This window comes from Gymnoscopelus braueri (genome assembly GCF_963280865.1).
Source record: "Gymnoscopelus braueri genome assembly, chromosome: 22".
NCBI lineage: Eukaryota > Metazoa > Chordata > Actinopteri > Myctophiformes > Myctophidae > Gymnoscopelus > Gymnoscopelus braueri.
In genome coordinates, this window is record NC_137624.1 from 36,525,880 (window position 1) to 36,552,735 (window position 26,856).

General features: G+C 41.9%; 1 protein-coding gene across 3 annotated transcripts in view; it reads right to left on the bottom strand.

Moving 5' to 3' along the window:
• vldlr (very low density lipoprotein receptor) overlaps positions 1 to 20,957 on the bottom strand; it is an 80,759-nt gene extending 59,802 nt beyond the window's left edge. For all 3 annotated transcript variants that reach the window (XM_080418771.1, XM_080418770.1, XM_080418769.1), the window contains exons 1-3: positions 20,338 to 20,957; positions 4,956 to 5,075; positions 3,523 to 3,645 (exon numbers count right to left, since the gene is read on the bottom strand). In XM_080418771.1, the coding sequence (XP_080274897.1) occupies positions 3,523 to 3,645; positions 4,956 to 5,075; positions 20,338 to 20,440 (346 nt within the window). In that variant the 5' untranslated portion in view covers positions 20,441 to 20,957. The remainder of the gene's footprint in view (positions 1 to 3,522; positions 3,646 to 4,955; positions 5,076 to 20,337) is intronic.
• Positions 20,958 to 26,856: the final 5,899 nt, after the last annotated feature.

The following is a 26,856-nucleotide window of genomic DNA, read 5'->3' on the forward strand; positions in this document are numbered from 1 at the left end:
GTTCTGATCACTCTGAGAGTGTACAAATATGGGTCCTCCATTTGTACACTCTCAGAGTTACAGACATGTAAGGGTCCATTTAGAACCCCCTCAAGGAACCCCGAGTGTCCCTGGACCTCACCTTGAGAACCACTGTCCTAGATTTTCCTAGGTCAACATTTAGGATGTCTTCAGAGCTGTTGGGAGAATGCAACAGGAACTTGTGCCTATAGAGGGAAAATAATGTATTCTGCAAATAATCGCCATCAGATTGAAAATTGCCTTGCCTTAATAATCCCCTCAGGAGGACTGATAATGATGCATCTTCAAAAAAAATATTGCTGGAAGGTTCATATTAACAGGACCATAGAAAGCATATTTGAAAACAAATAATCTAAGTAAGGAGCAACTGTGTACTTGAACCAAACTTTGAAACCCAATTTTGTCAGACCTTTCATTTACTGAAAAAAAAATAAACAAAACCTTTCTATAAACAATAGTTGCAACTTGCAAAACTGTTGACTCAGACTAAGCAGGTGGTACCTAATTGTGTAGCTCTGATTCTTTACAAACTAAATTACAACATAAATGCTAAGATGTGCAATGACCATCTGGTTGCTACATTTAGTCAGATTATTTGAAGAGGTTGTGAAGTACACAATTCCAAGTATGGAGAGATTGGAGACATGACAGCAGAATCTACATATTAACAGCCCTGAGTCAATACATTTAATTAATTAAATACGCAGCACAAGCCTCAAAAGAACATTGTTCCTTGAAACGACAACAAAAACAAAACAGCAAAATACAAAAATAAGCTTTGTTCAACAGGCTTACAGTTACAAAGGGCTTCTACAATGACTGATGATGATGATAGAGCCTAGAGAAATCATCTTTGTTCTATTGACTTGAAACAATGATTGTTTCAAGTCGTTTGTTTGAAGGTTGTTTGGCTGAATATCCTTATGAAAGTGCAGCTAAATGTCAAACTAAACAGGGTGTTGATGGATTAGTTTCCATCTTTAAAATATAATCAAAACTGAAGATAAATGCACATCATCTCCTTAATTGTGAAGGCCACCTTGTTAATAGTCATCTGCTTAATCATGAAGGCCACCTTGTTAATTCCGTGGTACGGCTTCACAGAGGTAGACCTTGTTCTTTTTAAACTACTGTCATTTAGTTGACAGGCCAGCTCTCCTTGGAAAACAACCCCCACCCCTCCAATGTTTCTGAAGGCCTGAACAAAATGGTTAGGGTACTTGTGATGTTTGCTAGAAAAGAGTCAGCACTAACAGGTTCCAACATCATCAAATACCCCTTTGTACGCACCTCGGCTGTCAGGCATCTGAAAGAAGTGCTTTTTTTAAAAGTCACTTCTGTTTCGTCTTGTGAATTAACTTTCTGTTGCCGTTTGGGTGTACGCATCGACTAGTGAAAGGACCCTTGGGAGGAACAAGGTTTTTATCTTAGAATTGGCTTTATTCCAATTGCAGTAATATCAACATTACCCTCATGCTGTGTTAGCATTTAAGAGTCCTCATTAATGCAGACTAAATGAAGCAAACACCATTAAACTAATTAAATGGAACGTCAAATGATTTGATGACTGGTGTCAGTTAAAATCCAAAACAGCATCAAAGGTGTAGAAGGTTAATGAAATGTGAGATTTCTATGTCAGCGTCAGAAACGTCAATGTCAAAGACCTCAGAAAGACTACAAGGATGAGACTTGAATAACAAATCTAAATGTAAATCACCTTGTTTATGCAGGGAGTCAGTCAGGGACTACTTTATGGCAGAAAATATTCTGAATACATTCATGTTAACTCATTCAGTGCCTGACTTATTTCTGGCAGTTTGGCTCTGAGTGCCAGAGCCAAAATTCATTGTAAAAAAAAAAGTGCTTAGGAGCCGAGATACAGCCTTTTTCAGTAAGAAGTTAAACAAGAAGTGAATGGAGCAGAACATTTTCAAATCATGATATCTTGGGTTCTGAAATTTTTTTTCCAAAAAAATAAATGTGTTTTTCTTTCTTTTTTTTGACGTCTTAGACGTCCAGTGGCACAGGGCTTATGATACAACGGACGTCTTAGACGTCGAGTGGCACTGAATGAGTTAACAACATGTTAACAACATGAATGGATTTATGTGATCTCAGACTTCATGAAGGCAATCTTAAGACATCCATCAGCTATGACGTTATGACTCCATGTTTGGGAAAGGTTTCAGCCCGATTTTAGTAAATATTCCAATGCATGGCTTTCTTCCTTGGCCTACTGGTAGTGTGCGTAAAGACATTTTCCTAAATTAGCCCCAGACAGACATACAGCCCCATTAGGATGGGACGGTTAAACGAAATGTGTGTCACTAACCGTTTAGGACTAAATAACCAAAATTAACCAAAATTAAGTCATATATACAAATAGATAAAATATTAACAAAATATGAATGGAATAAATCACTTAATTGTTCCTCATACAATATTTTACAATACCTAATAAAAAATAGCCGTACGGAATGAGATGTAGACCTATAACAATAGGCCTACTGTACATGTTTCAGGCCCCATTTGAACTGCAATTGTATTATATTGATTAACCGCCGTTAACCGCCTACATTCCAAAGGTTACACGTTTACAAAAAAGCTCCAAATGTCCATCCCTAAGACCCATATACTGTACCCAGTGGTACAGTACTGTACAGTATATGCCTCATACAGAGCCACGCCGTAAAAAACATTTCATTAAGATGCCTCTATGATTTTCATGTCGCCATGTTTGGTGACCTTTTCATAAAAGCAATAACTCACTGCAGGCCATAGTATACTGGGACTGAACCACAGCTAAGGGGCAGTGTTCAACCGGATGTGAAGGAAGCCATGGCTTTATTTCACTTGCATTATTAAGCCAGATGAAATCTGAGAGGGAGACAGTGTAGGAGAGAGACCGTATGAATGCCGAGAAGGAGACAGTGTTGGAGAGAGAGAGAGACACCGTAGGATAGCTGTGAGGGAGAGAGCGTGTAGGTGGTAGAAAATAATATAGTTCCTTTTAGATCTTTTTACCCTCCCCCAATGTAGTCGTTATGCCAATTAATTTCTCCCCACACATATTTATGTGTGTTGTCACTGCTGTTGTAGCCTACTGGCTCACCTGCCAGTGAGGAGCCCCCACCGGGAAGACGTAGAGCCCAGGGGCGTAGCACCAAATTCTGGGCCCTGGGGACAAATATTCACTGTGGGCCCCCCTATGATTTTTTTCCTTTAAAAAAGACAAAAAAAACACTTTATTTTATTTTATTTTATTTTTTTGGGGGGGGCCCTATTAACTCAGTCCCACTTACACCCCCCCTGTGACGCCCCTGGTAGAGCCACCCCAGCCCGTAGGAGTACCTGCAGTGACAAATATCACCCTCCCCCCGTGACCGGCTCCCCTCCTCCAAACACCAGCCAATTGTGTTCGTATGACTCTCGACAAAGCTTTTCAAACCAATGTGCCCTTTAACCTGAGGACAGCTGAGTGCAGACCAGTGTTCTACTCACGGCAGTTGTCCATGCTCTCATCAGAACCGTCTTCACAGTCAGGTTCGCCGTCACACTGCCACCGCTTGGGAATGCACTGACCATTACGACAGACAAAGTCTACCTCTGCACACGTGTTCTTATCTGTTGGAAAGAGAGAAACAGAGAGAGGGATAATTTCAATTTAAAAAGCACATTTTTACCACAACTGAAAGATGTGAAAGAGCATTAGCAATTGTGAATACAGTACGTCTGATCAATGTATCTAGTCAATAATATAGGCCAGGGGTTCCCAAATAGCCATAACCCCCCCCCCCCCCCATTTTCAAATGGCTTAAAAAAATACAAATATAAATGAAATTAGTTGGTCTACATTGTACTACAAGCTCACAACGCTTCGCAATGTGACATGTTGCAAGCCTTACGGGTCCCTTGCGGTCCATTTGGTTACACTTTGTACACACCCAGTTATAAATTAAAGCAATAAGGCACAAAAGGCTGAGGTTTAGTGTGGATTTTTAGAGCAGCTGAGGGGCGTTGTAAAACCCCCTGATCTGCCCTAAAATACATCGATGGAACAGTGTGGTGAAATATTGTTAACAAAACAGGTATTTGTTAATGCCAATCAGAAGTAACAGAACTATCCTTTTTAAAAAGTACACTTACTGTGTAGAAGAGAGAGAAAAGAGAGAGATAGAAGGTGAGGGGGGATGCCTTTCTTTTGCTACATTTCAATCGCATATATCTCGCCATCTTCTCACCATCTTGCGATCCCTCCCTCCTTTACTCCATCTTTCCATCTCACCATTATTTCCCCTCTTCTCATCTCTTCATTCAACTGTTCTCTCTCTCTCCCCACTTGAACTCCCTCCATCTCTTCCTATATCTCTCCCAGATATCCTCCCTCTCTCCTCTTTCCCGCTCCCCCATCCTCCTTTCTTGTTCTCATCTTCCCTCCCTCCTGTACGACATCTATCTGGGTCATCATGACAGACAGATAGATAGGGAGAGAAAATGAAGACAGGAGAGCCATGAGTTATTGGACCTCTCTCTCTCTCTCTAAAGGATGCTGGGTAAACACCCATTGGGGCCCAGCTAACAAGGGTTTAACGACTATAGTGTGGACACGTGTGTGTGTGCGTGTGCGTGTGTGTGTTAAAGACAAAGCGCTGACTCAGTCAGTGAGTGAGGATTTAAGTGCAAGGATTAGGTTTTGCCATGCTATAGTATGCACACTAAATTATACACAACTGTCAAACTATCATGTGTGTGTTAGATACATCATGCATGTAGGACATAGAACGAGTGTGACATGTAAGGAACATGCGTTACGTCTGCGCGAGTGAGTGTGTGTGTGCTCAAGTGTGTGTGTGTGTGTGTGTGTGTGTGTGTGTGTGTGTGTGTGTGTGTGTGTGCTCGCGTGTGTGTGTGTGAGTAGTGAGTAGTCCCCTTACCACACGAGCTCTCGTCACTGCCATCGGAACAGTCCTCATCTCTGTCACACTGCCACACAGATGGAATACAGCGGCCGTTACCACACTGAAACTGATTGGGCTCACATTCTGTTGTAGCGCCTGGAGACAGAGAGAGGAGAGCAAGAGAGAGAGAGAGACAAACGAAAGAGACAGAAGCAGACGTTATGGTTTAGAACCAACGCAGTAAACCTGTCGGTGTCAATTTGACTCTGAGAGTGTACAAGAGTGACAGTTTACATTTGCACACTCTCCCAAGGTACAAATCGATAAATGTATACTACTGTTAGCCAGGAAACCAGATGAATCTGCCAGAGCTAAAAAATTAAAATGAGCTCAGTAATATAGTCTGGCCATACAAGGGTGAAAAAACATACACAAGCATTTTTTTTTGCCAATGCATTCTCATGCAGTCTTTAGATTTAATTAAAAACTTTTAGAGAATAATGATATCTGATCCTCACACATACTCACTTGTGAGTGACACACACACACAACATAATTTCACATGCCCAGAATAGGGACGCTAGTTTTCATGTTGTTAACCCCCCAACTGCTCCCCAGTGTTGCCGGATTTTGCGAGAGAAACAAGCAGCCAGGTCTACGAAAACAAGCCCCAAAAGAAGCGACTAGGCCACATTATCACACACAGGGGGGGGGTCCCCAGAGAAATTAGTTAATATAGCATCAAAGTCAGTTTTACCACTTGAACCCTATATACAATATTTACGAGTGACTTACAGAAAGAAGGCGAAAGCTGCTTATAATAAGCAGACTTGGCAACAATGCTGCTCCCCCGTGTGCTCACTCTGATCAAGCTATGCACCAACAACAGAGGTTAATTAACAGCTTCAAGGTGACAAAAAGCCCCACATAATGTGGAGTGGAAACACTGAAGCTATCAAGGAAGGTGTTTCCAGACCCAGTACTGCTGGTTTCCTATCCTACCAGGACCTCTAGTACACTGCTGATGTTCTATTTTACCAGGACCTCTAGTACTGCTGGTTTTCTATCCTACCAGGAGTCAGGACCTCTAGTATTGCTGGTTTTCTATCCTACCAGGAGTCAGGACCTCTAGTACTGCTGGTTTTCTATCCTACCAGGAGTCAGGACCTCTAGTACTGCTGGTTTTCTATCCTACCTCTAGTACTGCTGGTTTTCTATCCTACCAGAACCTTTAGTATTGCTGGTTTTCCATCCTACCAGGACCTGTAGTACTGCTGGTTTTCTATCTTACCAGCTAGTACTGCTGGTTTTCTATCCTGTGAGCTTGTAGATTGGCTACCAAGGTAGACATTTTGAGATTTGGTGTAGGGTAAAAATGACTAAGTAAAAATCTCCCTGGGGGACCCCAGTGAACAAAAGTATGGTTTAAGTGGTTAATACAGCTCTACTTTATCCCTCAGTCTTAAAATAACACAGTGAGTGACCTTGGTGGAAGGAAGCTCCAGCATGGAGTGACTCTGTGCCAGTCCAGGTGGAAACCTGGAGCAGACAGTGATAGATGCCCTAGATAGGATACTATCCCAGCTGTATACTTACAATTATTATTTTGTGTACTGTACACGTAAGTACTGTGTAGGTTCATCGGCTATAGTATGTTCAAGGTGTGTGTGTGTGTGTGTGTGTGTGTGTGTGTGTGTGTGTGTGTGTGTGTGTGTGTGTGTGTGTGTGTGTGTGTGTGTCAGGCGTATTATGTCCAAATATTGACATGCCTGACGTCAGCGCGATTACAAATATGCAGATTACAAATAACAGATCAAACTGGGGGGTGGATTATGTCCAAATAGAGATCTTTGACAGAATTGGTGTTATTAGGCAACAGGGAGATTTGCTCAGACTGTGTGCATTTCTTAAAGAGAGAGAGCGAGTGTGAGTGTGAAGAAAGAGAGGGCCTCCACAATTTCCCCCACACACCCTCAGTCTGTCTGTGTCCCCGTTCTGCCAAAATATGGAGATCCCCAAACTATCCCACATTGGCGCATCATACAGTACATAACTGATGTCATAGAATGGCCTCCCAGAGATAACGGGTAGTTCATTCATGGGCCTCCAACTGCTCGGAGTACGGTATGATCTGAGCCCCGGTAGAGTGAATTTGGGGTTAAGAATGACGTATGATTTGTTTTCTCATCTGCGCATGCCACAGAATGTCCAAACCAAGAGTTTGCACTGGCAATGGGTTGACCTGGACAGACTTGGACGGACTCGACTTTCATATGAGGCAAGGTCGATTTTGAAATAGTGCTGTAGTACAGTCATTAACCCTAAATCAAGTCTCTGACTTAGAAAATTACCCACTGATTTGGGGCATACTGTAGTGTAGGCTACAGTGTACACTATCTGATGAAAATTCTGATTCCATCTTCACTTCAATATACAAGGCCTCCCTTTGTGCAAGACATTGTTTATTGCAATTCAAGGTAGTCCACAGAGCTCATATTTCCAAGGCCAAATTATCCAGCTTTTATTCCGATGTCACCCCTACTTGAACTTGTAAATGTAAAGAAAAGGACCCACTCGAGCCCAATCGTGTGCGAGCCGTTTCCTTCCTTTTGTAAGTCATTGTGTTTTCTGCTCAGCACCTGCCTAAGTTGGGTTTGGGTGTGCGTGTTCCTGTTCCTCATCAGTTGTACTACAACACTGCTCATCAGGCAACGAGGTAGGACAGAACAATTACAAAATGAGATCTGAACAAGTGCAGAAAGCACAAATCACAATATACAGTACGTTATTGTGGTAACGTACGTTATTACAAAATAGCTAAGGTATACTTTAAAGCATGCAGAGGTCTTCAACAGGGGGTCCGGGACCCCTAGGGGGTCCTCAGAGTTACTACAGGGGGTCCGCCAAATCTTTGTGTGATTTTTACATTAACCACTTCAACCAAGCATCCCTATTCTGAGGAGAACTTTAGCCAAAAATAGCAGATCTACAAGCACACAACGCCTCGCGCTGCGCTTGTAGATCTGCTATTTTCGGCAAAGTGGTTTAGCATAGGGGGGAAAAAGAGCAGGCTAAGTACAGAGTGAAAGGTCAGGTATAATAAGTATTGTTTAAGTGCATTGTTACATGAAAATGGAAATGCACATTAACATGAATCCAACATGATAGTGCTGTGAAACAAGTCATATTTTTTTTATACAATATATAATGGGGGTCCCTGCTTTATCTCGCTCTCAGCCAAGGGGTCCTTGGCCTGAAAACGTTGAAGACCCCTGCTTTAAAGAAAGCTATGTACATTTGGCTTTCAGGGCAGTTTTTGACAAATGGATAAACAACATCGTGTAATGAAGGTCAGGGGTTGAACCACTGCTTTAACCCATTAAGACCGGGAACGCAATAGAGTTTAGCTCTTAAACATTTGTTGTGCAAATCTTTCAATACATATATGTTTTTGAAACAACATTTTTAAACTCAAATCTGTGCTTCGGGGTGGGGGGTGGGGGGTGGGGGGGGTCACTGGAACAACATTTTGTGGGGGTCGGCTGCCAAAAACATGTAATTTTGGGGGTTCTTGACATGAAAAGGTTTTGTTCCAGGGACGTCTCCAGAAGCAAAGATTTTAGTTAAAATGTTGTTTCAAAAAAATATATGTATTTGTAAGATTTGCACAAATGTTCATGATTTTTTTTAAATAGCAGATCTACAAGCTCATAGCACAAGCTTGTATATCTGCTATTTTTGGGCGGTGAAACCGCCCCTATATGTGAGGTTTGGATATTTGCACACCAAATCCTGCGCTGTGATTGGCCACCAGTGTACCCCCCTAACCCTGCACCGTGATTGGCCAATCACAGTCTATTCAGGACTGTGATTGGCTAGGGAAACATGACAATTGTGCATAGCCCTATAAATAGGACTATGCACTTAAAAAAAACACATTTGGTTTTTTTTAAGTTAGGGGTGTTGGTCCACAATATTACTTTTCTTTAAGTGAACTTCCATCACTGTGATGACCACTGTGACCACACCACCCACTTCACACTGGGTGTGATTTTTTTTAAATAGCCAAAGAATAAAATAATGGTTATGCTGTAGCAAACAAATCTTAAATGACACAGATGCGTTCCCGGATTGAATGCGTTAAGTGAGAAAACAAAGCAACCTTGCTACAGTCCATTATTCATATTTTATGACAGTAAATGAATGGGCTTCAAGCCATGGGTGTCCTCAGCCCCTGGCAATGTTTATACAAGATCATAGCAATTCATAACCCACAGGTCAACAGGTTTGTGTGATGGTAATGGTATGCATTTACAGGAGACCAAGCGGAAAACTAATGGAAATACAAACATACAGGGGCTCAGCATTATCAGCAGTATTAGGTAAAATGTTTCCACTGAACTAAGAAACTGTGCAAGGGTTTAGCCAATAGCCCAGTTTCCTCTACAGGTTGACATTATACTTCACTTTAATTATGCTACGTGTGCACAAAGGGGCTGCGACCCGACTGGTCTTATTCACACACTCGTCTGGAGTTTAATATCCACTAGACTCTAGTGGATATTAAGCCTCCAGATGCATATGACCTGCCCTCTGGTGACTAGAAGGCAGGTCAGGGCTGGTTTGTGTTGAAAAATGGTCATTGATTCTCAAACATTTTCATGTCAAGGACCCCCAAATTAAAATGCTTTTAGCCAAGGACCCCCATCTGAAAAACATCTTATGCCAGGGACCCCCAGAAGAGAATATCTGTGTGATTTATTTTTCTAAAATATTAAAATCTATTTTTTTTTGGCAGATTTACAAGCTCACAACCGTCCCATCGCGATGCGTTGTGAGCTTGTATATCTGACATTTTCGAATAGCCGAAGTATAAAATTAAGTTGGTGGTTAAACTGATCGTGATGCTATATCAACTCATTTTGTTGGGAACACCCTCAATGACCCCAGGGTGGGGGTTCCCGGAACACACTTTGAGAACCACTGGTCTAAGTGACGGATATTGTTTTAATTTTATTTATTGAGTTGACTTGCCACAAAGCGGTACCTCATGCCTGACCATATAGGTCAGGCTTGAGGTGTCATAGGACAGTGTGGCACGCCAAAAATAGCCCATTACTATAGCCTACAGTATAGTCTATTTTCGGCGAGCGTCGAAAATAGTCACGTAGTTACTGATAAGAGGGCAATGATTACAGGGGAGAGACTGTGAATTGACACTTCTACTACAGGGCTTTGAAAATCACAGGTATAAACCATATTCCATAATACCAGCCCATCTGGGCATACATTCCAACCATGCAGTGTAGGCAGGGTTTGAAGTCTACTTGCCCGTGATGGGACTTACTGTATTAGCCGTTTCTGAAGGAAGATGAAACTAGCCATAACGTTAAGGATACTTTATTCTTCTGTGCCGTGTCAATTGAAGAAAAAAAAAACTACACCTTTTCAACCCTATGCAATTCACGTCTACACTTTTTACTACTGAAAATATGTACTATATGCCGAATCAGTGATTGACCATAGCTTTTGAATCCTTTACCCGGCTAGCATAACAGAAAACAGTTGACAGCAGTGTCAAGCTACTATAGCAACATCGCATCATTGATGAATTGAGTACAATGGAACACAATGGAAACAAGCCCCTCTGGGATTTTTGTGTCATTCCATATTAGCAGAGCTTTTTTTTTTACTGTACTGTCGTACTGTTATCAAACATGTTAATAAAGTATTCAATCAATCAGCAATGAACAATGTCATTTGAATACTACCCATTACTTTACATGATCAAAAATGCACATCAACTTTAACTCACCCTTCAAACAAATCCTGCTTGAGATAACGAGGGGATGTATGTGTACCAAGGCTGAAACGTGCGAAATTGTTCTGTAATTGTTTCAGTGTTGTGAAAAGAAATGATATGACACTGTCAATGTTTACCTGAGAGTGGCGCTGACTTCTGAGTGACCTGGAAATTCTCTAAACTTCATAGGGTTTGTGTCAAGAACTTAATTTCCAACTTAGGAGACTTACAAGTTTAACCACTTAAACCCTATACAGTAGTTGACCCGGGTCCCCCAGGGCTCTATATACTTGGTCCCTCTCTACACCCAATCTCTTTGCCGATCTACAAGTTCACAAAATGCAATGCAAGCTTCTAGATCTGCTATTTACGGCAAATATTCGCTCCAGAATAGGGAAGCTAGGGTTCGTGTGGTTACACTGTAGAATAAACATCAGTTCCTAGAACACATAATAAACCAAAGGAGAAGACCTGAAGTTAAGTGCTGTTAAAACAAGACCATAATTGGGGCAACACACTCTAAAAAAGGACCATATACTGACAAGTTTGGTATACAGTCCATTGACTATGACTCACGGCATACTTGACATTACTGCTGACCATTTTCCAAAGCATGCCATAGTTTTATTGACGTGACTGGCCTGCACAAAGCCCTGATCTTAACCCTGTCAAACACCTCTGGAATGAAATGTGAGCCAGGTCTAGTCACTCAACATGAAGTGCCTGACCTCACAAACAAACACTCTTGTGGCTGAATGGAAGAAAACTGCATTAAGGCCGTGTGATGCGGGTGTTCTCGCTTGGATCAGCGGGGATCGCCCCGCGATCGTTGTTGTTTTGTCCTCCTGCGCGTAGCAGGGGAAAAGAAGCTGACCACAATCCAGCTCTTGCCGCCCGCGGGCGTGTGCACAAAACGACCACGAGAATTTCCCGGGACCGCGCCCGCTTGCCTCTCCGGGCCTTCAACTTCTCTGCGCGTCCCAAATGATTGCCCGCCTCTAAATAAAAATGAATTACTAAGGCGCGTCACTCGCTTCCCGTCTGAAACGGCCTTTAGTGTTCCAACCAGTGAAAAGCCTTCCCACCCAGAACAGTGGAGACTGTTATAGTAGCATGGAGGGGGGATCATATCAATGCCTGTGATTTGCTTCTATTTAGCCACAAGACCATTAACCACAGTCACCCTGGTGCCCCTATCGGATATTTCATTATACAGAAAACCAGCTCAGTGGCCTTGTAGAGTGTCCGCCTTGGGATTGAGAGGTCGGGGTTCAATCCACGGCCGAATCATAGCAAAGACTATATAAATGGTACCCTAATGCCTCCCTGCTTGGCACTCAGCATCAAGGGTTGTATTGGGGTATGTCCCTATGACAGACTAGCAACATGTCTAGGGGAGGTTAAGTTTGTACACTCGGTGCCGTGCTATGAGCTCGTATATCTGCCATTTTTGAATAGCCAAAGAAATCTAAAAATGACACAGATGCGTTCCCGGTCTTAATGGATTAATTAAGCATATACAAGGGATTAATGAGGTCAGACACTTCATGTTGGGCGATTAGACCTGGCTCACATGCGCCGTTTCAGTTAGTTTCAAGGTGTTTGATAGGGTTAAAGTCAGGGCTCTGTGCAGGCCTGTCACATTTTTCCTCACTCTTCAACAAAACATTTCTGTACTAGAGGAGCGTGGGAGGGCACTGGGGAATTGTCATTCTGTAACAGGAAATGGCCTTTCACAAACTGATGCCACAAAATTGGAAGCACAAAGTTGGAAGCACACAGCTGTCTAGAAGAGTAGTTCTCAAACGTTTTTATTTTAAGAATACCCATAACTCTGAGCGTGAAATGGAGCCCCATTTGTACACTAAGAGTTACAGACCTGTAAGGGTACATTTTTTTAAGCGAACCACTTTAACTCAAATCTTTGCTTCTGGGGGTCCCTGGAGCAACATATTTTGAGATGCAGGTCCGCGGCCAAATGCATATAATTTTGGGGGTCCTTGACTTGAAAAAGTCAACTGACATAGCAACGTAAGTTTTTCAGAAAACTGTTGAAAAAAGTGAACATTTGGTGAAAATAGCAGATCTACAAGCTCACGGCTATTGGCTACAGATTTGGTGTATAGTAAAAGAATTTGGGAACAAGGATAGACCCCTGTCAACAAAAACTGTTGTGTTTAAGTGGTTAAAAAATAACCAACGTATACAATTATTTTATGCCGTAATAGGAGAATTACTGTGGCCGACAGTAGAACGTAGGTTCTATACAATTCCAGTTCTGTGGTATTGAGTCATGAGCCATATTTACACGCAGTTATGTCAGGTTCTCTGATCTATCTAGACTGTGGAACCATTGGCGCACATGTTTGTATGTCAGAAACTGAACAATGTGTTTGCATTTTATTAATGTTTCAGTTTTTTTATTGTGTTGTGTAACTTATGTTGTAATAATTGTGATATGGATCCCCCCTGGTCTGGAATAAAGATTGAATTGAATTACCCTTAAACTGTTAAACAGGTATAATGCCTATAAAGACTTCACTGGGTGATATGTAATCATTTGCTGGACCCATTGGTTTCACCGGTGTAGCTGGAGCAGTTGCAGTGCACTATGCTTAGCTCTAATGTGGAAAAGTAGCTAATTATCCACCCGTCTTAATAGGAGACTAGAGGGGACAGGAGTGAAACAACCACACTATAGGGACACCCGGTGCACTCCGTGTGTGTGTGTGTGTGTGTGTGTGTGTGTGTGTGTGTGTGTGTGTGTGTGTGTGTGTGTGTGTGTGTGTGTGTGTGTGTGTGTGTGTGTGTGTGTGTGTGTGTGTGTGTGTGTGTGTGTGTGTACTACAGAGAGAAAAAGAGAAACAAAAAAGTTAATGAGGCTAAAAAAGAATAGTGCCTAATTGCGATGTGACACGCAGTTAGCCTGAAAGAGTGTGTGTGTGTGTACTACAGAGGTATAAAAAAAAGAGAGAAACTAAAAAAGGTAATGAGAGGCTTAAAAAAAGAATATATTGCCTAATTGCGATGTGACATGCTGTTAGCTTGAAAATGTGCTCTTGTCAGCGAGTGACACAGCTGTGCGACGGAGTATAAATTGAGCATAAGTTAGTTAAGAGGTTAAAGATAAAACGGAGGGCTATGTGAGGTGCTATAGGGAGGCTACTAAAGGTCGCTTGTAATTGCATTCTAGTAAGACGGCCTTGTTTGCCCATGACAGACCCCACACGGTAAAATTTGAGGAGTGTACAAATGGAACCAAATGGACTCTTATTTGGTTATATTTGTAGATTTTGTACACTCTTCTGAGTTAAAGTAACACTGAGGATTTTACCATGCAGCATCCCTGTTAAAACACTTTTTGAAGGAGAAACTGGGCGTTGGTGAGCTGAAGTATGACCAACTGAAATCTTCACTTCATAAGAAAGAAAAGAATGGAGAACATACGAGTCATATGTTGTTGAGTCAAGGAAATAAAGTCACAAACGGTGTAACTTTCATTTCTGTCGTCTTTTTGGCAACACCTCTGCTAGCTAAACGTATGTGATTTAAACAGTATATACACGTTACTACAAGCCAAATTGTAGTGTATAAGAGGCAATAATCAATGTGTTCTTGTTCGAACTGTGAATCCAAGAAGTCAGTTCAAAACTAAACTAGGCTCGTCCAGAAGCACCTCCTCAGAACAAATAAAACAAGGTCTGTGACTGCTGGAAACCAACAACTATGTTGTTGTCAGAAACCAAGAGGGAAGAATATTCTGGAAAACAACTACAGTATGTTGTCAGAATATGCATTTCCTTGAGCAACAAAATGTAAAACATTTCTGGTTCCAAAGCACTTCCTCAAGAGTGCCTGCATCATTCTGGCACCAGTGTCAGGACCAGACACTCTAAAAATAAGGTTTAGAGAAGTGGTCGAAAACGACATTCATTGATAAAGTTACACAATATGACTCAATATGATTTATCATTCAATGTCTGATAATCAAATCATGCTTTACAATAAATATAATTTTTGCTAGACTATATTGTGAAAACCTAGTTTCAGAGCATGAATAAAGCCCTACAGGGTACCAGGTTCATAAAAATGTCAAAACAAATAAAGATAATAACAATAAGTCCTCACTCCTTGGGGTGTTTTTTTTTGTCACTGTATATTTGCACAAACGTGAAATTTGTCCTCTGCATTTACCCATCCTATAACTACTAGTAGGAGCAGTGAGCACTGAGCAGCCTTTGTACCGCGCTTAGGGAGCGATTAGGGGTTAAGAAGAGTCTTGCTCAGGGACACAGTGCTGGCCTGGAGTAGAACATGGGACAACCAGGGCCTCTGGTTCCCCAGGCGGGCTCACTAACCACTCAGCTATGGCCGCTCCCAACAACCCATGAGACAGCCTGCCCTGCAATGTCAGTTTGAGTTTTGAATCTGTGCTTTCCCTGAATGAATGAACTGTCTTATTGGTGGGAATAATGTCTACAAGTCTTATAATAACTCCTTGATGCCAAGGAGATTTTACCACTTACTGTACACACAAAACACACTTCCCTTTCAGCAGCAGTGTGTGTGTACAGTACAACGTAGATAAGGGCTATTCAGTTAGTTTATTCAGGAGGTCTGATTCTGAAAATGATACTGCATGCGGGGCCACATTTTTTATATCCAACATGTAAGCAATGTTTTTTTTCCACATAAATCGACATCTTGAAATTTACCTCTTTAACCACTTGTACCCTGTATACTTCATTGCCAGAGGTCTATTCATGGTCCCCGCCATTTTTCTCTCTACAGCAAAACTCCTAAAATAGCCGATCTACAAGCTCACAACATGTTCTCTTCACCGTACATGTCCTGGTTGTTGACATGCATTCACATTGGGGGTGACCCATTATGTAGAGTGAAGCAATCCAATATTAATGTAATGGGAGACAAATAGTCTCGATACTTCAGATGTCCAGTCTGTTTGCCAGAGAAGCTTACACATAAAAATAAATAAAAAACATAATACACAGGCAAGACATCCTGGCACATTTTAACTACACTGGGTTGTCTAGAGGATTATCATCAACTCCATCCTACAATAAAATGAACAAAATTCATATGTCTGCCCTAATCCATTTTTCTCCTCAGTGGGTTGACCCATCTATCTGAACTTGCACATGAGCAAAGACCAAATGGAAGTTGATATTGCACTTTCCCCAAATTGTCAAGTTTAGAATTTTCGCCACAGGATCTGTAGTCGTTGTCACGGTCCCATAGCCTGAACGGTAGTGGTGGGAAAAAACGCTCAATTCAGTGAACAAACGATTGTGTTCGCGGCAATGATTCGATCAAATGATTCGTTCACGTTCAGTAGCGCTATTTCCTAGTGAAAAACACTATCGAGGGAGCGTTATTATTACGTCCTGTGTACGGGGGGAGGGAATGGGGCATGAACGATAGCGTGAACGTAACAGTTTCAGGAATTGAACGAGCTCGTTCACGGCAATGAACTAGTTCTTTTTAACTCGATCATGAGCGACCCATCACTACTGAACGGACAATGGGTGCTCAAGGCAGACACACACACACGCAAAATAATGAAAAACTGAAAAAGTACCAAAAGCATGGCTCTTTAAATTAACACTCAGGGTTCATAGCGTACATACTGTAGGCACATTGTAAGCTAGCCTCAGGCACACGGCAAGTGCTTAGTCATCTGTTGATGCAAAAACAATCACATTTGATGCCAATGTGAACCAGAGGGGTATGATTAGACACAATAATGCAAGAGCAACAAGCTTACTTGGAATGCCGTGTTGAAGCAAATGGCACAGTCAGCATTTCACCCCTACGGTCTAATTTACTGAAGCTCAGGTCTATGAAACACATTGAAATCTGGAGTGTTAAAATTAAGCCTGAACATAGACATTATGTACCCTCTTACTGGGTATAAAGGCGTATCGCAGCAATTCTAAACAGTCTTTTTGTGCTTATGCACACATTTTCTATTGATCTCATGTTTTCAGGGACCAAATAGAAACGTCAATATTCCTCTTCCAAACACTGTTCTTTCTCTCCAACATGCACATAGTAAAGGCCTCAGTGTTTAAGGGTGTAAACAATTACCAATAACGCTGCATTCACACTGGCAGATACAAAAGATACAAAGCTACACCACATATTTGTAGCTTTGGATCTGAAGTTGAAACCAGCTCCATTTTTTGTTGTAGCTTTGTAGCTGGTGTATCTTTTGTAGCAGCTACTGTACAAACGTCGGATGTATTTTTAAATCTTCATGTCGCTGCAGGGCTTCCATTGAAAATGAATGGTAGCCTGCATCTTTGCAGCAGCCAGTGTGAACGCAGCATAAGGGTCACTATTTAAAATCAAAAGAGTTAATTGTGCTGTTACAGTTAAAGAGATTTTCATGACCCACTACTGGGGTTTGACCCATTGAGATTTCACAATCTACTAATGGATTTTGAACCACTGGATGAAAAAGGTTGCATTAGAGGATGAGATGACTGAGATCAAACACTATTTAATAACATGTTTTGATAAATGCACCCAAAGAATAGTTTAGAAAAGAGACTGTGGACCAATCCTATTCCGTCTTTTGTATTGGTTTGGTTTGTATTCCCTTCACATAGACAAATTAGAAGGCTGAGGGGGAGACAGTGTAGGAGATACGGTCGGACAGTAGAAAAGCAAAGAGAGAGCATACTACAGACAGACAGAAGCTGAGAGGGAGAACGTAGGAGAGGCAGTAGGAAAGCTGAGAGACAGACAGCGTAGGAAAGTTGAGTGAAAGCCCTCTAGGAGAGCCAAACAACAGGAAAAGGTGAGAGGTAGTCCATGCAGGCGAGACCAAGATTAGGAAAGCTGAAAGGGAGATGGCGTAGGACAGACAATGGGAATGCTGAGAGTGAGACAGCGTAGGAAAGTTGAGCAAGACAGCACAGGAGAGACAGACGGAAGGTAAAGGTGAGAGGTAGTCAATGCAGGAGAGACAGAAATTAGGAAAGCTGATTGAGATAGTGTAGGAGAGAAGCAGCAGGGAAGACTAGGGAGAAGGCGTAGGAGAGGTAGCTGAAAGGGGGAGACAGGATAGGACAGAGAGACAGCAGGGAAGTTGAGCGGGAGACGGCATAGGAGAGAGACAGTAGGAAAGCAGAGGGACACAGCATAGACTGTAGGAAAGCTGAGAGGGAGACGGCATATAGGAGAGAGACCAACGGGCGGCATAGGAGAGACGGACAATGGAAAAGAGAGTGAGACCGCAATGGATAGTTGAAACGATACGCTAGCCTATACAGGTCACATAAAGTACATACATACTATCAATTGAATATCGGGCTAACATTTAGTTTAGATTTAGACAAATTTAGACATTTGTATAACGAACACAACGTCCAAAGCGCAAGGGAACGTGGATTTCAAACGCATGCCGCCTGCTGTAATGAACAGCCATTTGGGTCTTAAAATAGCAAGCCATTGGGCTTTGTATGAATTGTCACATTGGAGGTCATGGTAATAGAATTTGCCCCAGTAACAGAGACAGACGCCATGCATTGCACTTGTCATGGAGCCTAACCTCCCTCCCACCACCCCGCCCACTTTAAGACGGCAAGGCTTCAGTGCACCCACTCACACCGAGTGGGTGCACCACCACCACCCCCCCAGTCCACCACCACCCCTCCCGCTTGAAAAGACGGTGCGCACCAACCCCGTCTCCCTCCCTCTCTCTCCTCACAGCTTAGGAACTGGGTCTAATAGTGCCACAGTCACCATTGAGGAAAATTGCCTTCCATTTTAATTAGGCCAGCAGTTGCTGCAGGAAAAAGGCCGATCTACAAGCTCAACACACATCACGGCTGCATGCGTTGCGAGCTTGTAGATCCATTATTATTTTTTAATGTTTAAATTAAGCATAAGAAAATCTGTCAGCCATGCACAAAGACACAAAAATAACACGAAGCTTGTGCAATTTCTCTCTCCCCTCTTCGAATCAGACAACTAATAATTATCTAGCACATTCGCAAGGATGCCTCGCAGTTCAACAGCATCAATTGGCATTAACCTTGGTTCATAATTATTGGCATCACCTGCCGATGCTAATTGCCCCCCCTCAACGGTTACCCCCCCCTGTCCATATGTCTCTCCTCTTCTCTCTCCCCCTCTCATCCATCCAATGGGGATTGCAGTGTTGCTACGCGCTGTGCCGTGGACTGAATAAAGTGCTCCATATTATCAATAGAGCTACAACACTACACTGCTAGCCTTCAACACCCCCCCCCCTCCCTTCTGCCCCGCCTCCTTCTCTGTCGGCCTCCACACTTCATGAATATATAAATTAATAAATAGATCCATCAAGCCCACTGGGGATGAGTCTGACTGACTGACAGACTGAGGGAAAAAAGGAGAGATTCAGATTGTGTGTGTGTGTGTGTGTGTGTGTGTGTGTGTGTGTGTGTGTGTGTGTGTGTGTGTGTGTGTGTGTGTGTGTGTGTGTGGCAGACACTCAATTTGACTGGTGTACCAAGATCTAGGCTACATCTTATATTACACTGGAAATGTGTAACAAATGTCCATACATACATACAGTAGGCCTACATGAAGTGCCCACTAGGCCTACATGAAGTGACCACTAGGCCTACATGAAGTGCCCACTAGGCCTACATGAAGTGCCCACAGGTGATGGACACAAAGATACAGAATTGCCATGTATTGTAGGTAGACTATAATGCAACACAAACTGGCTTTTATTTCCACACCTTTGGAGGAGGAATTAGATATCTCAATTTGTGTGTCTGTGTCTGTGTGTGTGTGTGTGTGTGTGTGTGTGTGTGTGTGTGTGTGTGTGTGTGTGTGTGTGTGTGTGTGTGTGTGTGTGTGTGTGTGTGTGTGTGTGTGTCGCACTCCTTTAATACTAGCTTCCATAACGAAATGAAAACAGGTTGACTATTTCTTTAAGCTTCGATTGAGCAATTTCATTCACACACACGTGCACCTGTTAAATCATCAGTGTTACTTAAAAAAAAAACATTTTGTAACTCTGAGAGGATACAAATGTAACCAAATGGACCATGGAGGTATAGAGAAAACTAAGGGTCCATTTGGTTACATTTGTATCCTATCAGAGTTAATGGCAAGGATTCACTGTGTCTAGTGTTATTTGAACCATGTTGTAACTGAGAGGATACTTAATGTAACCAAATGGACCCTGAGAAGAGTCCATTTGGTTACATTTGCATAGAGTTAATAACCTCACTAGTATTATTAACTATGAGAGGATACAAATGTAACCATATGGACCATGAAAAGGGGTCCATTTGGTTACATATGTATCCTCTCAGAGTTAATACTATGTGTCAGTGTCTGGGTCTTTTAGAGAAGGATTTGTTCAGCAAACCCAAGGTTGAACAAAAAAACCCAGCCATGCAGGTCTAGACCAAACCCACCGAAGAACAGGTGCACTGCACGGTCACACACACACACACACACACACACACACACACACACACAGTGCACGCACAAACACACACGTACGTTATGTCAGGCACACACACCATGTCAAATAAAGAAGCGACAATAGCCTTTTTAGTCGTCATTATAACATTGGGTAAAACGTACCGTGTACAACACGCAGCGTGCAGAGGAGCTGAAGAAAGCCCAGCAGCAGCAGCAGCGGTATGGATGGGAGCACGAAGACCCCCGACTGGGACCACCTGCTCATTTCACAGTGGTTGTGTGTGTGTCGTTTATTAAAAACGCTGGAAGCTGCTGGTTTACGGCCTGGCGCTGGCGGGGTGGCGGTCCTGGCTGGCTCGGACGTGTCGGTTGTTGTATTAAACCCCCCGGTTCTCTTCACACAAAACACACAAACACACGCACCGACCCAACCGACCGACCGACCGACCGACGCGCTACTGACAACCAGCGGCTGCAAACAGAAAGCACCGCAAACCACGCGTGTTTTTGTATCCTCCTCTCGTCAGTGGGGTGGTGACCGAGATTATTAGATCCATGTCTGACTGCATGTCCTCCTTATTATTCTAATATGACCGAATTTTCTTAGATCCATGTCTGCCTGGGTCCTCCTTTTATTCTAAATACGATCATGGGAACCCATTGAAAAAAAAAATGAAAACAAATCTTGAGATATGACCGATCGGATCGATCGATCGATCTGCTGATTGATCCTATTGATTCGTAATGTCACACACCGATCATATGGTGACTCTGTGCTGTACTGTGTGTGACTGTGTGACTGTGTGTGTACTGACTGGCTGCACAGAGCCCGATCGTCACTGCTTGGGTGTTTTTTTCCCTTTCCTTTCCTCCTTCCAGCAGCACGTCTTATGGCACATTGTTAACCCTTCCCTGCCCATAGTCAGAGATACAGTAGCCTACATACCAGGCCCTAAATAGGTTACAGCCATTTATGTGCACAGCAATGATGGGGGAAATGGTCTTAATAGTTAGGCTAGACCTTAACATTATAATAGTAATAATAATAATAATAATAATAATAATAATAATTATTATTATTATTATTATTATTATTATTACTATTATTATTATTATTATTATTACTATTATTACCCTTATTATATTGTTGAATTATTAAGTAGATTGATCTTATTGTTTGCTTAAGATTTACATTTGTTAAATAAGCACATTTATTATACGTTCGTTGCCTACACATTTAGGCTATAGATACAGGGGTCTGTGGGGGGTTCCAGGGGATCCCCAGCTAAATTACTTTCCTCTTCTACCCCGGAATTGAATCTGGTTTCCTGCTTACATGCTGAAATCTTTACCATTGCGCTAATAGAGCCAGCCTGCTTGCTCAGGGGATAAATTGAATCTTGACCATCAGGACAAAACTCGTGTCAGATCCTGTGTCTAGATGAAACATGACCTTTGACATGATCTTAAGTTATATTGCATTAACATACTCTACCATACAGATTGGACAAAATTATATTCATAAAATAAGTAACATAGTGAGGCTCACTTTAACCCTATTTTATAGGCCTACTTTGACTATTCAAAAATAGCCGATCTTCAAGCTCACAACAACACATCACAATGCATTCTGAGCTTGTAGATCGGCTATTTTTGAAACATTTAGAAGAATCTTGAATTGTGAAAACCTTTGAATGATTTCAACACAGAAATTCTCTTGTTGGGGTCCCTGGCACAAAATCGTTTCAGATGGTGCTCCACGGCCAAATTTGGGGGTCCCAAATGTTTGAGAACCTCTGCTTTAGAGTACTCTATCTTTGGAATGTCTGTATTGATCTAATGTGTCACACCCCCGTCCCCCGTAATCCCTTTAATGTTATAATCAATAATAATAATCATCCAAACTGAAAAGAAAAAGCCAATCACTTTCATCGACCAGTGCATGTCTTTAGTGAAGCTGTGACATCACATCCCGTCTAAGTCGTGTGACTAAATTGTATCCAGTAAGTAATATATAGTTAGTCACCAGAACCAAGGATGGGGGTTTTCATTGAATCTACAAATGGAGTTTGAAGTTAACTTACAATGGGTTTAGGAAGTCTGATAAAATGAATATCAAATATCTAAATACTGAAGCAAGCACCTTAAAAACTGTCTGGGGTGTTCACAAAAGCCAGAGTAGACGTTACAATGACCCCAAACATGTTTGAAAGTGAAATATCCCTTTAAGTACTTGTTCTGCTCCTTTTATCTGCTATTTTCGCCAAATGTTCACCTGGAATCCTAACTGGTTTTGATCTTGCATTATGTGAAAGGACCATACCCTGTCATGTTGAGTCCACTGACTATGAGGTATTGATATTACTACCTAGTTTGTTTTATTATCTGGCTGGAGGCCATTGGATTCCATTCATTTCAGTATTAAAATCAACTTGAAGAGACGTGAACCTTGCTTAATATAGTTAATCCATCATACTTAACATAATCATGTCATTATTTTCTTTAGTCGGTTACTTTATTGTTGCCTTTTAATACATTTTAAAGAACAGATTGATTTGAAAAGGCTAGCAGAAAATAGTCCCTGGAGAAAGGTTGATCAATTAACTGAAGAAGAGGAAAAAAACTGTTTTCAGCACCTTGGACAGCGACCAGGGGCATCCCCAATTTGTGGGATTGATCACACTTGTGTACAATTATGCAGCCCATAAGACCTGCTTTCCAGCTTGCAAGTTGTAGGGAAAAAAAAGATTTATTGAAAAGAAAATGTAATTGTACAAATAGTAATACTGGCATTCGCATCACAACAGGTTGCCAGCGGCCACATTCACAGTAGTTGACGGAGATGATTCGAGATCCCATAGCCAGGACAGATGTCAATATCCCATGGCCCAAATGGATTATATTCACAGTTGCTAAGAGACAAAAGACAACATACCATGGGCCTGATGGATGATCATATTCACAGTAGCTAAGAGATGGATCCCATAGCTCAGATGGATGGCCTTATTCACAGTAGCCGTGGGTGACTATAGTTGGTTTGATTATCAGCAACACTCTCTGCAATCAGTTGGCTATTGCACTACCAAGCATAAACATTGGCAGCACTCCTATCAGACACTTAACATAGGAGTCTATTGAACAATCTATTGTTGTCCCAGACATGAAAGCGTATAAAGTGTGTTCTGGTACTTCGGTTAAAGGTCTAACGCGCTCACTCACAGCTCATGGCTCATGGCTCTGGGCAAATGCCTAGCATCCCGTTTCCATGGCAACATAAAGTAGATGCTGCAGTGATGTGTGCAGGCCAGTCAACTCATCAAACCCTAAAGAACAAAAAGACACACCGGATGCTCTTGGTTAGAGTTCAGTACAGTTGGGTGAGACAACAGTGAGCTGCTAGAAATGTCAGGGGGTAAGAGACAAGTGGCTGAGTAATGTAAATGGCTAAGTATGTCTGAGTAGTATACTTAAAGACATACTTCATAATGATGTCTATATTGTACTAGAAACCCACCTGACATTACAATATGGTTTAAATAACACTAGACACAGTGAATCCTTGCTATTAACTCTGAGAGGATACAAATGTAACCAAATGGACCCTTTTCAGGGTTCTTTTGGTTACATTTGTATCCTCTCAGAGTCACAAAATGTTTTTTTTTAAATAACACTGATGATTTAACAGGTGCACGTGTGTGTGTGTGTGTGTGTGTGTGTGTGTGTGTGTGTGTGTGTGTGTGTGTGTGTGTGTGTGTGTGTGTGTGTGTGTGTGTGTGTGTGTGAATGAAATTGCTCAATCGAAGCTTTAAAGAAATAGTCTCCCTGTTTTCATTTCGTTATGGAAGCCAGTATTAAAGGACAGGGATACAACATGTTCTGAGGGTAATGAGTAAATGCAAACTTTTCCCTGCGTAGAGAGTAGGAACGCTGAGAGGGAGAAAGTCTAGGGGAGACAGACATTGGGAAAGCTGATAGGGAGACAGTGTACTAGAAGAGACAGGCAGTAGGACAACTGAGAGGGAGACAGTGTAGGAGAGAGAGGCAGTAGAGAGGTTCTCAATTTCATTGTGTAGTAGAACAGTGGAGAATGACAGTGAAAGATCCCTCCCTCCCTTAATGAGAGCATTCAGTCATAAAGTCCACAAATACTTTTGTTTTTATGTACAGTACATACATTGTTTGTGTAATTTGAGTGGCGCTCGGGTGGTACAAGGGATAATTAAGTTCCTTCCCACCACCAAGGAGAATAGAGGTTTGAATCCTCCACGGTGCCTCCGGCTTGGCCGGGCGTTTGAACAAACATGGCTCTGAAAACCTTAGTCCCGGGTATCCAGAAGATGGCGGATTTGAACCAGAAACATATCACAGCTTCATGTTTCCAGTTCAAATCTGCTAATGAGCCAATAAAACAAAGCTATGGGAAACTGAACCGGAACAGGAAACAGGCATGACACCTTCTGGAAACCCGGGACTTCAGTCTTGCACAGTAAACCTGGCCAACCTATAGTGACTCCTACAGGTTGTTCAGTGTGCAAAACCATGAGGAATAGCATGTTCCTTTGCATGTCCTCCCGGAGAAACTCCTCACGTCAAGAGTATCAGAGGAGACACGTGGTTGTCTGTGCTCTCCCTATAGGGACAACTGTTGGAGCAGTGAAAACAAGGGACAACATTACTAAGCTGTTCTTCCAGGGATAATATAATATAGGGACCAGCTAAGCCACTCCAATGTTTGTGTTGTGTATACATGGGTAGAGCAGATAGTTTGAAGTTGCATGTAAACATTCACTGACTAATGTTGTAAACTACCAGCAGTACTGAGCCATAATGTTATAATTTGTTATTGGCTCCATGCACACCCACAAACCACTTTGATTGTTCAAACATTACAGATTATTTTTTTCCTCAAGGATGTATATCCCTTTTTTCCACCTTAATGCATCCCTGCTTTGTTTACTAATGATCCATGCTTTTCATTGTGACAAAGCTCAATGACAGTACACAGACGACAGCCAAGGTTCTTAGTTCAAAGTACTCTTTATTCCACACAACATCACAGTGCTCTTTATTCCACACAACATCACAGTACTCTTTATTCCACACAACATCACAGTGCTTGTCATGCCTAGTTGTAACTATACCGAAGCAACATGGGAATACAGATTAAAAATGAGCGGATAAAACAAACTTTGCTCTGTCCCTCCATGCGACGCATTGTGAGCTTGTAGATCGGCTATTTTCAAAAGATGTTTATACTTTTGAAACCTTACTTGAATACTTTTGTACTTTTACTCAAGTAAAAAAAATAATAATCCAGACTTTTACTTGAAACAGAATATTTCTACATTGCAGTATTGACACTTTTACTTAAGTAAAACAATTGAGTACTGTTTTCCACCACTGGATAAAACAAACTTTGCTCTGTCCCTCTGCAGATAAAACAAACCTTGCGCTGTCTCTCCCTCTGATGGCTGGTCTATCCTGTGTGTAACACCCAGCTCAGAGTGTAATTAGTCGTGACTCAGGTCAAGTGTGACTGCTTAACTATAGTAACCCTAGTGACCCTATTCTGGGGCGGACATTTGGTGAAAATTGCCGATCTACCGAGCACACACACACACACACACACACACACACACACTCTCACACACACACACACACACACACACACACACACACACACACACACACACACACACACACACACACACACACACACACACTTGTGTTTGTATGTCTTTTGTGGGCAAGTGTATGTGTGACTAGTGTATGTGCTATCTATACTAAGTACTATATAACTAATCTGTATAGTTATGTAAGACCATAACTATACAGATATACATACCACACTTGTGTTTGTGTCTCCCCTGTGTGCACATGCACGTGCACGCGCACAGGCACAGGCACACGCACAGGCACACGCACACGCACACGCACACACTCACTAGGAGTACACAAACACAAGTGTGGGCGCACATGCATCTACCTAGTAGACAAGTAATTTTAGATTCCCAGGTATTGTGAGCTGAAACCATTCCTGACATTCCTGATGTGGGTGAGTGAAGGCACAAGGTTGACTAATGCATTTGTGTCCATGACAGCTATATCTGAAGAGCAAACAAATATTACACCCCTCTTCCCCTTTATTTGGAGAACCATGTAGACTGGATTTCATGTGATATGACACACATCCTGATAATAAAATAGTATGAATATATATAATATATCCATATCCAGTGTTATTGTGGTGACTTGTCACTTTTCATTAGGTTCAGTCTTATTAATACATTAAGGCGTCGCCAACTGTAATGATGTGTCAAATATGCAAAGCCATCAATTGCACTAATGATAAACATTTGTAATGGGAAAATTCTAACTTTGAGTCTGATACTATAACTTTATGTGCTATGGGAAAACATTACCTTCTGATCATTCTCAAGCTAATGGCCTGTGCAGACAAAAATTCTTTGTCCACTTTGTCTTGTGACTACATTCCATTCTGTCAAGGTTATTACTGTCTCTCTCTGGGTCTTCTATGCCTGCCGTAATGAGGATTTATACTCTGTCGTATGAAAGAGCATAAATTATAAGCATTAAGTCGTTCTGTAACACTTCTCTCTCTGGGAGAACCATTTTGGACACTTGCGGTGTAACATCTCTCTCTAATGCTTGTAAAAATTA